General features: G+C 42.5%; 1 protein-coding gene across 3 annotated transcripts in view; it reads right to left on the reverse strand.

Moving 5' to 3' along the window:
• RIPOR2 (RHO family interacting cell polarization regulator 2) overlaps positions 1-13,048 on the reverse strand; it is a 251,008-nt gene that overhangs the window by 59,732 nt on the left and 178,228 nt on the right. For all 3 annotated transcript variants that reach the window (XM_082258658.1, XM_082258660.1, XM_082258659.1), the window contains 2 exons: positions 12,368-12,503; positions 3,039-3,200 (listed from right to left, as the gene is read on the reverse strand). In XM_082258658.1, coding sequence (XP_082114784.1) covers positions 3,039-3,200; positions 12,368-12,503 — 298 coding nt within the window. The remainder of the gene's footprint in view (positions 1-3,038; positions 3,201-12,367; positions 12,504-13,048) is intronic.

The raw sequence follows: 13,048 nt of genomic DNA on the forward strand, positions 1-13,048 counted from the left end.
AAATACCTAAAACAGATAAATCAGGGCTGTTGGAGGTCTTTTTGTACTAGCCACTGAAATCAAGAGTAACCTAAAATATGCAGTTGTTACAATAACAGGTAAGGGTATGAAGTGATTTCTTAGTAGATCTTTATACCCAAACATGTTAAATCTATGATGCCATCTGTGTTCGATGTGTAGTAAAAGTTCTGTGAATCACATCCAACCAATCTTTATGACTGTCAGATATCTAAACGCAGTATGCTGTCTTCTTGCACATTCTGAATATCAACAGTGTACACCAGGGCTTTTTTTCATTTAGAATGTGGCAGAACAGAGGCTTCTGTGTTCACACATAACAGCGCACCTCTCCTGGCAGCCGCACATAACCCTCCCTGCCCTGCACATCCCTATGACAGCAGAAAAAGAAGTCACATCCCTATGACAGCTGAAGCGCTCACCTCCAGCTGGCACTATCTTGCTGTAAGTTGTAGCTGCTCTTCTGCAGCAGCTTCTATCTCTGGTACTCTCTAGATAGGAGGGGGGGGGGGGGGGGCGGTGGAGAATTTGTGAGTGGGAGGAGAGCTCTTTGCTTGGTTTGGGGAGGAGAGCTCTGTACTTGGAGAGGGGGGTGATTTTGGGGGGAAAGTGGTTGTCATTTTTGGTTGTAATGTGGCCAGTGAGATATGCACCCCTGAACCCTACATTCTATACACAGCACATTCCTGAACCCTGCAGTCTGTACATAGCGCTCTCCAACACTTTTTTGCAGTGCACTCCTGAATTCTGCACTCTGTACACAGTGCACTTCTGAACTCTGCATGTAGCACACTCCTGAACTCTGCACTCTGCATGTAGCACACTCCTGAACTCTGCATGTAGCCCACTCCTGAACTCTGCATGTAGCCCACTCCTATACTCTGCACTCTGCATGTAGCCCACTCCTGAACTCTGCACTCTGCATGTAGCACACTCCTGAACTCTGCACTCTGCATGTAGCACACTCCTGAACTCTGCACTCTGCATGTAGGCCACTCCTGAACTCTGCACTCTGCATGTAGGCCACTCCTGAACTCTGCACTCTGCATGTAGGCCACTCCTGAACTCTGCACTCTGCATGTAGCCCACTCCTGAACTCTGCACTCTGCATGTAGCCCACTCCTGAACTCTGCACTCTGCATGTAGCCCACTCCTGAACTCTGCACTCTGCATGTAGCCCACTCCTGAACTCTGCACTCTGCATGTAGCCCACTCCTGAACTCTGCACTCTGCATGTAGCCCACTCCTGAACTCTGCACTCTGCATGTAGCCCACTCCTGAACTCTGCACTCTGCATGTAGCCCACTCCTGAACTCTGCAAGTTGCGCACTCCTGAACTCTGCAAGTTGCGCACTCCTGAACTCTGCAAGTTGCGCACTCCTGAACTCTGCAAGTTGCGCACTCCTGAACTCTGCAAGTTGCGCACTCCTGAATTCTGCATGTAGTGCACTCCTTAACTCTGCACGTAGCCCACTCCTTAACTCTGCATTCCTGGTATTTAACAATGCCCCTTTAAGATCCTCCCACTGTTGCTGCATGTTCAGTAGGGAAGGGGGGGGGGGGGGTATCTGGTTGCGCTCCAGCACCAATTTTCTAAAAAAAAAAAAAAAAAAAAAAAAAAGAGCCATGGTGTACACTATATAGGTCAGGGAAATGTGATTCACTATGTTCTCACGGTATACGGTATGTACATCCATCAACATTCTAACCACACAGCTTATTCCATTTATACCTATCCCTTCACATATAAGCAGGCTTTTAAGACATTTTATCTTTGGTTCATAACCCCCCCCCCCCCAAGGCTACATCTGTAAACACATAATCACAAGCCATTAGATTATACGAAGGCATATAGCAGTAGGAATGACTATAACATTTAGGGAGAATAACTTTTTTATTAAGTCAGAAAAGCTACGCAATTGAATGTTTGGGGAGGACAATAAAAATAATATATTGTGAAGCTGCCCCTGCCGGGAGAAGACAGTCATTATTGCTAGAGGTCCTGTGGAACAGGCCAAGATTTGAACGGTCTATGGCCAGCCTATGTCATGCATGCTGTAAATAATTAAGCTTTATAAGGCTTCGGTCACATCTAGGCGTATTTGGGTGATTTTCTGCTCTAAGCTTCAGCTCTAAAAACACCCAACAAGACAAACCACATTTATTTTAATGGCCCTTGTTCACACCTGAGCTTTCTCTTGCCTTAAGCAAAATGCCCATCACTCAAAAAAGTACATGAGCTTATTTTTTGGCAGATTACAGGCATTATACTGTTTTTCATTGGTCACTTGTCAACTCAAAACGCCTGCACAAAAACGCCAGAAAAAATGCAAGAAAAATGCCTGTGAAAATAACAACGCCTAGATGTGAACTGAACCTTAGAGACAAAGCAGGTAATATCCAACTTGCTATACAGGTCAACATTGGCTGATAATTATCCCCCAAGTCCCAGGTTACAGGAAGTCTCCTAATGTAAAATGGACTAATGAATATGTGTTAGGATATACCTGCAGTTCCAATTCCAGCAAAGACATGAATATGCAAAGCCATATGGTTAATAGAGCTGGTAAATAACTACTGTGGGATATGTTCCATACAAACTCAAGTAGGGGTAACAAAGTTTATTATATTTTCTCCTCCCATACAAAGGGTATAGGACTTTCCCTCTGTTTGTGATCACTTGTCCATCCCTCTGGGGTTTTGTCCTATTTCAGCACATTCCCATGTTATTCAAGAAATCTCTGTATCAGAACTTGCACATTCAATGCTGGGATCCCCCACATGTGTTTGATTATGTGCCATGTGGTCTTAGGAATACATTTTCTTTTTTTATTAGCAGCTCGGTCTCTCCTGCAGTGTGTCTCTTGGCGTGCTGCTGCCACATGGCATCACAAACGGACCATGAGGAAGCAGCCGATTCTGTGCCTCCTGGTATTCCGGAGGTGATGGCAGCTATTAACGCTTGCCAAACCACCCTAACCTCCAAGATCGAGACAGTCCAGCTGTTCCCATGCATGTACCTTTTTCAGCAAGTCCTGGGCTCTCTACATTCACTGTTTGGCTGAATGTTTCATGCAGTTGTTTCATCATTTTCTCAGCAGTCGTGTGATACATGTGTGTAGGTGCAGAGCAGTTCATCCAAAAAGATAATAGTGATGGCATATCATGAAATCCAGAGATAACTTAGAGAGTGAAAAAAAAGAAAAACTGCATTAACAGATGATTCTATATAAAAGATGGTCCTACCAAGTTTTATTTGTACCAGCTCTAATGGAGTAAGTCAGAATACAAAATACAACAGAGTTAGGAAACCCCAAGTTAATGGTGTACAACTGTGCTGAGACCCTTGGAACACTGGCCATACCAGGGTATTATGCACCAACTTCAAACACATCCATCCAACTTACAACTGCAAATGAAACCAATGCATCAAGGAAACCTACAATGATCTATTTCTGTGTATCTTACTGAGTATTCAAAGAAACAAATGTAGAGAAACTGCTAGTTATAAAAGAAAACCACTATACCCCCCAAAGGTATTATGTACTACAATATTGCCTGTTTTAGTATCGTACAAGCAATCAACTTTGTGTACTTCACTCTTTTATGCCCTTTGCATTTTGAAATGTGCCTACCACAACAGTCTTGTTACATATCTTTGAAAATGAAGCCTGCCTCCTGCCCCAGTTCACTTTTTGGGTATCAATGTTGAAAACCTTAATTAAATGTATTCTTTGAAAAGGATGATTCTTAAAAAGGTTACCACGTTTTGATTACTATCCTCATTCTGTGGGACTAGTGCTCCCTTCATAGGCAAACAATTTAATCCCCCCACCCCCGAATGTTGTGGTTCCTTCCACCATCTTGTCCATCTTGTAGTGACATACAGTCATGGGCAAAACTACTCACACACCCGTGCATTTCTGTCAGCGTATGCACCACCTCTCCCAGAAAATTGTTGCAATTACAAATGTTTAGGCATTCTCATGTTTATTTCTTTTGATTGTATTGATATGGCACAAAAAGTGTAGAAACAAAAAGCCAAATCTGACACATTCCATGCAAAACTCCAAAAATGGACTAGACAAAATTTTTGGCACGTCTCAAAACTGTAAGAAATAATTGCATTTCAAGTTTGTGATGCTCCTGTCATTTGTAATTAAACTCACCTGTATCAACTAACAGGTGTTGACAATATAGAAATCACACCATCAACCAGTTAAAAGGGTGAAAAATTGACTCAACCTTTCTGTTGTGTGTCTCTATGTGTCACGCAGAGCATGGTGAGGAAATAGAGCAGCAAAGAATTGTCTGAGGATTTGAGATCAAAAATTATGGAAAAGCATCAACAATGTCACGGTTACAAGTCCATCTCCAGAGATCTTAAAGTGGAGTTCCAGCCTCAAAATTAAATTTTGCCATCCGCTTGCTCTAAGTAACCTGAAAAAGAATTGGATAATCACAATTTTTTTTTTGCTTTACTTACCTTGTTTTTGAAGGAAATATACTTACCTTCCTTCCACTTCCTCCCTCTGCGCCGCAGCCCACGCCGTCTCTTCCTGCTTGCATTGACTCCTGGGAGCTGAACATCATCGCTCCCAGGAGTCAATGCGCCTGCACCGGCCCTGCTCGTCACTTCCGGTGCAGGCACGTCATTCCCTGCTAAACAGCTTCTGGGCATGCCCAGAAGCTGTGCAGGGATGACGCGCCTGCCCCGGAAGTGACGAGCAGGGTCGGTGCAAGGCATTCTGGGACTCCGACGTCACCGAAAGCGGACGCTCTGGCTTCAGCTGCCCACACCTGAGATGGCAGCGCTGGACAAGACATTTTCAAGGTAAGTATTTCTTCTAAAAGGTACGTGAACCCAGGGACAGTTCAGAGGCTATCATTGCTGAAATGCACTAGCCCTGACTGTCCCGGGGTATTTTTATCGAAAAAAAATTTTTTGAGGCCGGAACTACGCTTTAATGTTCCTTTGCCCATTGTGCGCAACATTGTCAAGAAGTTTACAGCCCATGGCACTGTAGCTAATCTCCCTGGACTTGGATGAAAGAGAAAAATGTATCAAAGAGTTTGCCAAAACCTACCTGAAGAAGCCAAACTCCTTTTGGGAGAATGTGCTGTGAAACAAAATTACAGCTTTTTGGTAAAGCCCATCATTCTATTGTTTTCAGAAAAAGAAATGAGGCCTTTAACCACTTGCCGACCGCTCACATTGAGCGTACTGCGGCAAAGTGGCTCGTTCCCGTCCAGCGACGTAGACCTACGTCGCTGGACTCCTCCCCCTGTAGGCGGCGCTCGCGCGCCGCTGGAGGCGCGCTCCCGCTGTTTTCATTCACAGCGGGAGTCGGGCCAGGGGAGGAGCGGCGGCGATCGCCGCTGCTCTGCCCCGATCGTCGGGGGAATCGAGTGAGGAGATCCGCCCGCCTGTGTAAACAGAGAGGGCGGATCTCCTAAGTGACAGGGACTGACAGATCGGAGTGTTCAGCATAGCTGAACATCCGATTTGTCCTTCTGTCACTCAGTCACCTCCCCCCCCCCACACGTCAGTAAGCACCAGGCATACATTAACCCCTCCCTCTTCAATAAAATTAACCCCTTCACTGCCAGTGTAATTTTTACAGTAACAGTGCATATGTATAGCACTGATTACGGCAGTAATGTCACTGGTACCCCCAAAAGTGTCAAAAATGTCAGTCAAGGGTTCGATCTGTCCGCCGCAATGTCGCAGTCCCGCAAAAAAAAAAATCGCAAATCACCGCCATTACGCGTTAAAAAAAAAAAAACACCAAAAATGACAGAAATCTTTCCCGTAGTTAGTAAACGCAATAACTTTTGCGCAAACCAATCAAAATACGCTTATCGTGATTTTTTTTTACCAAACATAGGTAGCAGAAAACAAATTGGCCAAAGATTTTAAAAAAATTTGATTTTTAAATTTTTGGGGGGGGGGGGGGTGATTTCATATAAAAAAATGTTAAAAATATTGTTATTTTTTCAAAATAAACGCTCTTTTTTTGTTTATAGCACAAAAAGTAAAAAGCGCACTGGTGATCAAATACCACCAAAAGAAAGCTCTGTTTGTGGGAAAAAAAGGACGTAAATTTAGTTTTGGTATGGCGTCGCACGACCGCGCAATTGTCAGTTAAAGTCGCACAGCGCCGAATCGCAAAAAGTGACCTGGACGTAAGACAGCAAAATCCTCCGGTGGTAAAGTGGTTAAAAATACAGTCCCTACAGTCAAACATGGTGGAGGATCACAGTATTTTTGGGGTTGCTTTCCTGCTTCAGGCACTGGATGTCTTGACATGTCTTGGATGTACATGGCATTTGAAATCTGAAGACTACCAAAGAATTCTGGGGTGCACTGTAGGGCCCAGTGTCAGAAAGTTGGGTCTCCATCAGAGGTCATGGGTCTTTCAGCAGGACAATGACCTAAAGCAGTCCATTTTTATGAGTTTTGCATGGAATGTGTCAGATGTAGCTTTTTGCTTCTGCGCTTTTTCATGTCATACCAATACAAACAAAGAAATCAACATGAGAATGCCTAAACATTTGTAATTGCAACAATTTTCTGGGGGGAGTGGTGCATTATCTGAAATGCAGGGGTGGAGCAGGCATTTGACTGGGAAATGCTTGCAGCAGCTGAGGGGGGGGGGGGGGGGGGGAGAGAGAATGATGACTTATACTTATGCAGGCTACCAGAGAGGTTAATCAACACTACTTTTAAAGACAGATATTTTTTTTTTGTAAAAGTGTCCACGTGGCAGAAATCAGCAGGAAGCATAAGTGAACTGGAGTGTGTGTGTGTGTGTGTGTGTGTGTGTGTGCCCTTTGCTAGAAACAACCCTGGGTTATGATCAGTAGAATAACAGGTGTAAACACTAGTCAGATGATAATTAGGCTCCATTCACACTTGTGAAACTTGTCATGTGACTTTGGACAAGACAAGTCGCAGCCCAATCTTTTCAATGGCACCCATTCGGATCTGTGCAATTTAAAGTAGCAGCAATTTCAAAAAAGGTGCCTGCACTACTTTGATGCGACTTAGGTCCAGACAGTGTAAAGCTGGATCAAAGTAGCACTCAAAGGAGCACTGGAAATCGCACAACTTTGGAGTCCCACAAGTGTGAATGGAGCTTTACTGTTTTACATTAAAGCATTATTAAACCTCAAACCAAAAATGGAATATATTGCAGCTTACCAATCATTAGATGTGGTGGCTGCATTTGTTTTCTTTATTTTGGCTTTTTCCCTCCGTTCTAACTTGGTCATCTGGCCAGTAACACACATCCCCTGTATAAGAGTGCCCCCATCCTGGATAAATGAACCCCAGTCTGGGGGGTGTTAGAAAAATCAGATTTAAATACACTAAAAAAATAAAGCTGAACTCCAGCTAATATGTTATAATCAGTTACCGCAAACTTTTTTTTTGGGATAAAGATTTTACATAAAAGCTGATCTTTTTAAGAATCCCTGTCAGTGGTAAATGGTCTGTCTCATTCCTGTAACTGCAAGAGAGCTTTTCTGTTAAAAACAACAGACTTACTGGCTGGATCACAAATCAAAAATAGAAAAAAGACAAAAAATAAAAAAGAGCAAACTAATGCAGCCATCACATCTAAGAATTGGTAAGCTGCAATATAATAAATGTTTGCTTTTGGGTTTAGGACTTCTTTAAGATTACACTCTCCTTTATAAACAAGCAACCACAAAAGACAGATTAATTTTAAATAGTTAGAACAAAAAGAGATTAAGGATTTTCAATGAACTGTGCATATGTGAAGTTTGGAAAGCGAGTTTTGAACAAAACCTCATCTTTCCAAATTTAAGAAGCCGAAACGAATAAAAAAACCACATACATGGATAAATAAAATGTTGCGTGTGAAGATAGAATGGTGTACACTGTACACGGTATCTAGAAACCAGACATGGACAACTACAGTGCATCTGGAAACTATTCACAGCGCTTCAGTTTTTCCACATTTTTGCTACAGCCTTATTCCAAAATGGATTAAATTAAATATTTTCCTCAAAATTCTACAAACAATACCCCATAATGGCAACGTGAAGGAAATTTGTTTGAAATCTTTGCAAACGTATTAAAAAAAAAAAAATCACATGTACATAAGTATTTACAGCCTTTGCTCAATACTTTGTTAAAGCACCTTTGGCACCAAAGTTTTTTTTTTTTGAGTATGATGCTATAAGCTTGGCACACTTATTTTTGGGCAGTTTCTCTCATTCTTCTTTGTAGGACCTCTCAAGCTACATTGGTTAGGATGGGAAGCGTCGGTGCGCAGCCATTTTCAGATCTCTCCAGAGATGTTCAATCGGGTTCAAGTCTGGGCTCTGTCTGGGCCACTCAAGGACATTCATTGAGTTGTCCCATAACCACTCCTTTGCAATCTTGGCTGTGTGCTTAGGGTCCTTTTCCTGTTGGAAGATGAACCTTTGCCCCAGTCTGAGGTCCAAACCACTCTGTAGGAGGTTTTCATCAAGGATGTCTCTGTGCATTACTGCATTCATCTTTCCCTCGATCCTGACTAGTTTCCCAGCTCCTGCTCCTGAAACACATCCCCACAGCATGATGCTGTCACCACCATGCTTCACTGTAGGCATAGTATTGGCCAGGTGCTGAGCGGTGCCTGGTTTCCTCCAGACATGACACATGCCATTCAGGCCAAAGAGTTCATTCTTTCTTTCATCGGACCAAAGAATTTTGTTTCCTTCAGGTGCCTTTTGGCAAATTCCAGGCAGGCTGTGATGTGCCTTTTACAGAAAAGTGCCTTCCGTCTGGCCACTCTACCATACTGATTGATGGAGGGCTGCAGAGATGGTTGTTCTTCTGGAAGATCCTCTTTTCTCCACAGAGAAACACTGGAGCTCTGTCAGAGTGACTATCGGGTTCTTGGTCACCTCTCTGACGAAGGCCCTTCTCCCCTGATCACTAAGTTTGGCTGGGTGGCCCACTCTAGGAAGAGTCCAAGCTTCTTCCATTTATGGATGATGAAGGCCACTGTGCTCACTGGGACCTTCAATGCTGCAGATTTTTTTTGAAACCTTTCCCAGTTCTGTACCTCAACACAATCCTGTCTCAGAGGTCTACAGACAATTCCTTGGACTTCATGGCTTGGTTTGTGCTCTGACATGCAGGGTTAACTAAGGGACCTTCTATAGACAGGTGTGTGCCTTTCCAAATCATGTCCAATCAACTAACTTTCCCACAGGTGGACTCCAATCAAGTTGTAGAAACATCTCAAGGATGATCAGTGGAAACAGGATGCACCTGAGCTCAATTTTGAGTGTCATGGCAAAGGATGTGAATACTTATGTACATGTGATTTTCTCTTTTTTCTATTTAAAAACAATTTGCAAATATTTCAAACAAACTTCTTTCATGTTGCCGTTATGGGGTATTGTTTGTAGAATTTTGAGGAAAATATTGAATTTAATCCATTTTGGAATAAGGCTGTAACATAACAAAATGTGGAAAAAGCGGAGCGCTATGAATACTTTCCGGATGCACTGTAAGTTAATAGTTCTACTTGGCTGCAGGTTTAGTTGCGTGCGGTGTCAAGCTCATTCCCCCTTTATCTATAATTATTTTCCCTATGAATTTTTATAAAAAGATGTCCTGTGTATAGGCTAACAATCTAATAATATGATATAACCACCTGCATTTTCCATTTCAGCTACAAATTAAAATGTACGTTTTCTACAACTTTCCCATCTATGAAAGCCTATACACATTATGCACAGACTTTCTTCGTATTTTAAAAAGCCATCCAGCTCCACAAGTTCATTTACCCACCTTGTCAGTGTCAGGTCCTTGCAGATATTAATCTATGTTTTCCTTACCTGAGAATTTACTTCGACCAGTCAAAAAAACTGGATTTTTGACTTACCGTAAAATCCTTTTCTCTGAAGTTCATTGACAGACGCAGCTCCATATTCTTCTTGACCATTGGGTTATGCTGCCCCCTACAGGAGTAGGACACTAGGCAGGAAAAATCTTTACCATGCCTATGGGGCAGTCCCTGCAGGCATACACCCACTCACTCTGCTATAGGATTCAGTTTTGTTGCAAGCAGTGTTTAGATGAAAAACCCCATCCCACTCAGAAATAGAGGGGCGGGTGCTGTGTCTGTCAATGAACTTCAGAGAAAAGGAAAAATCCTTTTTTTTTCTATCGTTTATTGACAGACACAGCTCCATATTCTTCTTGACCATTGGGACTTCCCAAAGTAGTATTTGCATGAGGGGTGCCAAAACCATGCAGAAAAGAAAATAATTCCCAAAAAGGCTACACTTAGCCAACTAGTGAGCAACCAGAAACAACTGAAGCTCACCCACAAAAAACATACACCCTCAAAGAGAATATTTTCTCTTTTATACAGCAGCCTGCAAAACCTTGCGGCCAAAAGAAGCATCCGAAGATGCCAACACTTCTACTTGTGAACGTGTGCACAGATGTTGCAGAAGTTGCCGCCTTGCAAACTTGCATTACTGATGCCTGATAGTGAAAAGCCCAAGAGACAATCCGTGCCCTGATAGAATGCGCCTTCACAGGGAAAGGTGGAATCTGACCCTTCAGTGAATAAGCCTGTACCCCTGTCTGCTTGATCCATGTGGATATGGTCGCGGCCAATCCCTTTCGAGGTCCTTCCGTGAGGACAAAGAGAGGTTCTGATTTCCCGGAAAGATTCAGTAGCCACCAGGTAAAGCCTAATTGCCCGAACCACATCCAAATAATGCAAGGCAATTTCCTTGGGATGCTTGGGCTTCGGACAGAGAGTGAAAGCAGCACAATGCCTTCATTCAAATAGAAATCAGATACCACCTTAGGAAGAAACGACTGATTAGGTCGAAAGTACCACTTTATCTCTGTGGACCACCAGATAAGGTGAACGTCAGGATAGCGCCGCCAATTCAGATACTCTGCAAGCCGAAGTAATAGCCACCAAAAAGGCAACCTTCTGTGACAGTGTAAGCAGAGGAATCTCCCTAATGTTCTCAAAAGGAGGTTTTTGAAGAACAGACAGTACCAAGTTAAGATCCCACGGAGGTATTGGGGATCGCCTCGGAGAAGCCATATGGCGAACCCCTTGTATAAAAGTGCAAATCAAGGCATGCGTAGCTAAAGGACGTTGGAAAAACTAAGTTTATAGTCCTACTCCTAAACTAGGCAGAAACAAACTGTATCCTATAGCAGAGTGAGTGGGTGTATGCCTGCAGGGACTGCCCCATAGGCATGGTAAAGATTTTTCCTGCCTAGTGCCCCACTCCTGTAGGAGCAGCATAACCCAATGGTCAAGAAGAATATGGATCTGCGTCTGTCAATGAATGATAGAGAAAATTTTCTTAAAGCTAGTTCTTAAATGGTTTGGATTTTTTTCTGGTCTGTTAAATCACACTTCCAGTCCTAGGATGAAAATGCTGCATCTCTGAAGATACAGAGTAAGTATATCTATATATCTATGTGAGTATCTATGTGAATGTTGTCAACCTAGGACAGAATGCGTTACTGGCATGATCACTACATGAAAAATAAGTAAAAAAAATTAAAAAGAAAAAATATGCAGCTAGAGTAATTAAGGACCAACAATCAATCTGCAATATGTTACAATTACTTGATTAGAAAAACAATGTTTGTTTTTGGGTTGTGAGGACCTTGAAGATTTATTCAACTCAATTCGTCACACAGTTTAATTTAACTTGGAGATACCTGATGTAATAGAAGCAGCAACGATGACAGTGGGTGGACTTTCATTTAGCAGAAAATTATGCTGCCGAAACCACCATAGAGACAATCTATAATGTGTGTCTATGGAATTCTATTATATACAGTATATTTATAGGAAAAGTGTTAATCCAACATGGAATGCATTTCTAATTTAATTATGTTTTAAATGCTACCCAAGGTGGATTGAAGAAAAAGCCTATACCTCCCCAATGATCATTTCTAATGTCTCTATTCCTACACCAAAAGCTCTTTTTAAGTTGGTTGTTTACAAGTTAACTCCTTAGTAGCAGTTGCTGTGGGTAACACTTTTTTTTTCTTTTTTAAACCAGCATTACATTGCTTGCTAGAAGATTACTGAGGTCACTGCAATAGAAGCCATAACCTTACACTACTATTATTAGTAATGTCATTAAACTGAGAAGTGACATTCACAAGCTTTCGTGTGGAACAGAGGTCATTTCAGTTTATAACACTTTCGGTTTATGGGCTTCTTTCCAGACATGCAATAAACTAGTCTGCTCTGTGCAGCTACTGAAAACAGTAATTGTCTCTGCTCAGTGCCCATCAGTCACGGCCTTCAATGGCCTGTCAGCCATAACTTACCTTCTACAACTGAATTTGTGTTGCCCATATTCTCTCTGCTGATGTCGGAAAGTCTCTTGATGACTTGGCATTGCTTGCCTAATTTCTTTTTCAGGTCTCTTAGAACAAATAGAACTTGACTTGATATAATTATTTGCTATAATAAAACACAGTCACAAAAAACTGGATCAGTATAGTAGAAATGCAGTGCGTATTTAACATTCCAGGCAACAAGTGAAATCAATGAATGAGCTCCTAATGCTCTCCAGGAAACATAGCTGCTATATTCAAGTCACAAAAGATGAGTTCTGTGTAATAGCCTGCAGCAAGTTCCAATATAGCCCCTTTACACGGTGATGAAGCCTAGACTAGGGTGGAATTTAGGGGGGTATCAGCCGGTTCAATAGAAACCGGCTGACATTTGTCCTGTGTGTATGGCCGGTCCGAAAAAAGCCGGCCATAGCTGTCAAGTGTGTACGATGCTTAAATCAGACCATGAGAGCCTCTCACCTGTGTTGGAGAGGAGGTGGTCAGAGGTTCCTACATATATTCTGGAATTGTCCACTGCTGTCTTCCTTTTGGTCTAAGGCTCGTAAGCACATATCAGATGGTCTTGGTATTGATCTCCCCGCTTCACCTAAACACTTTCTGCTCCCTGTCTCCCCCATTCCTATTTCACACTATAATCGCAGTGCTCTCCCT

The sequence above is a fragment of the Pelophylax lessonae genome, assembly GCF_965119305.1.
Source record: "Pelophylax lessonae genome assembly, chromosome: 5".
Lineage (NCBI taxonomy): Eukaryota > Metazoa > Chordata > Amphibia > Anura > Ranidae > Pelophylax > Pelophylax lessonae.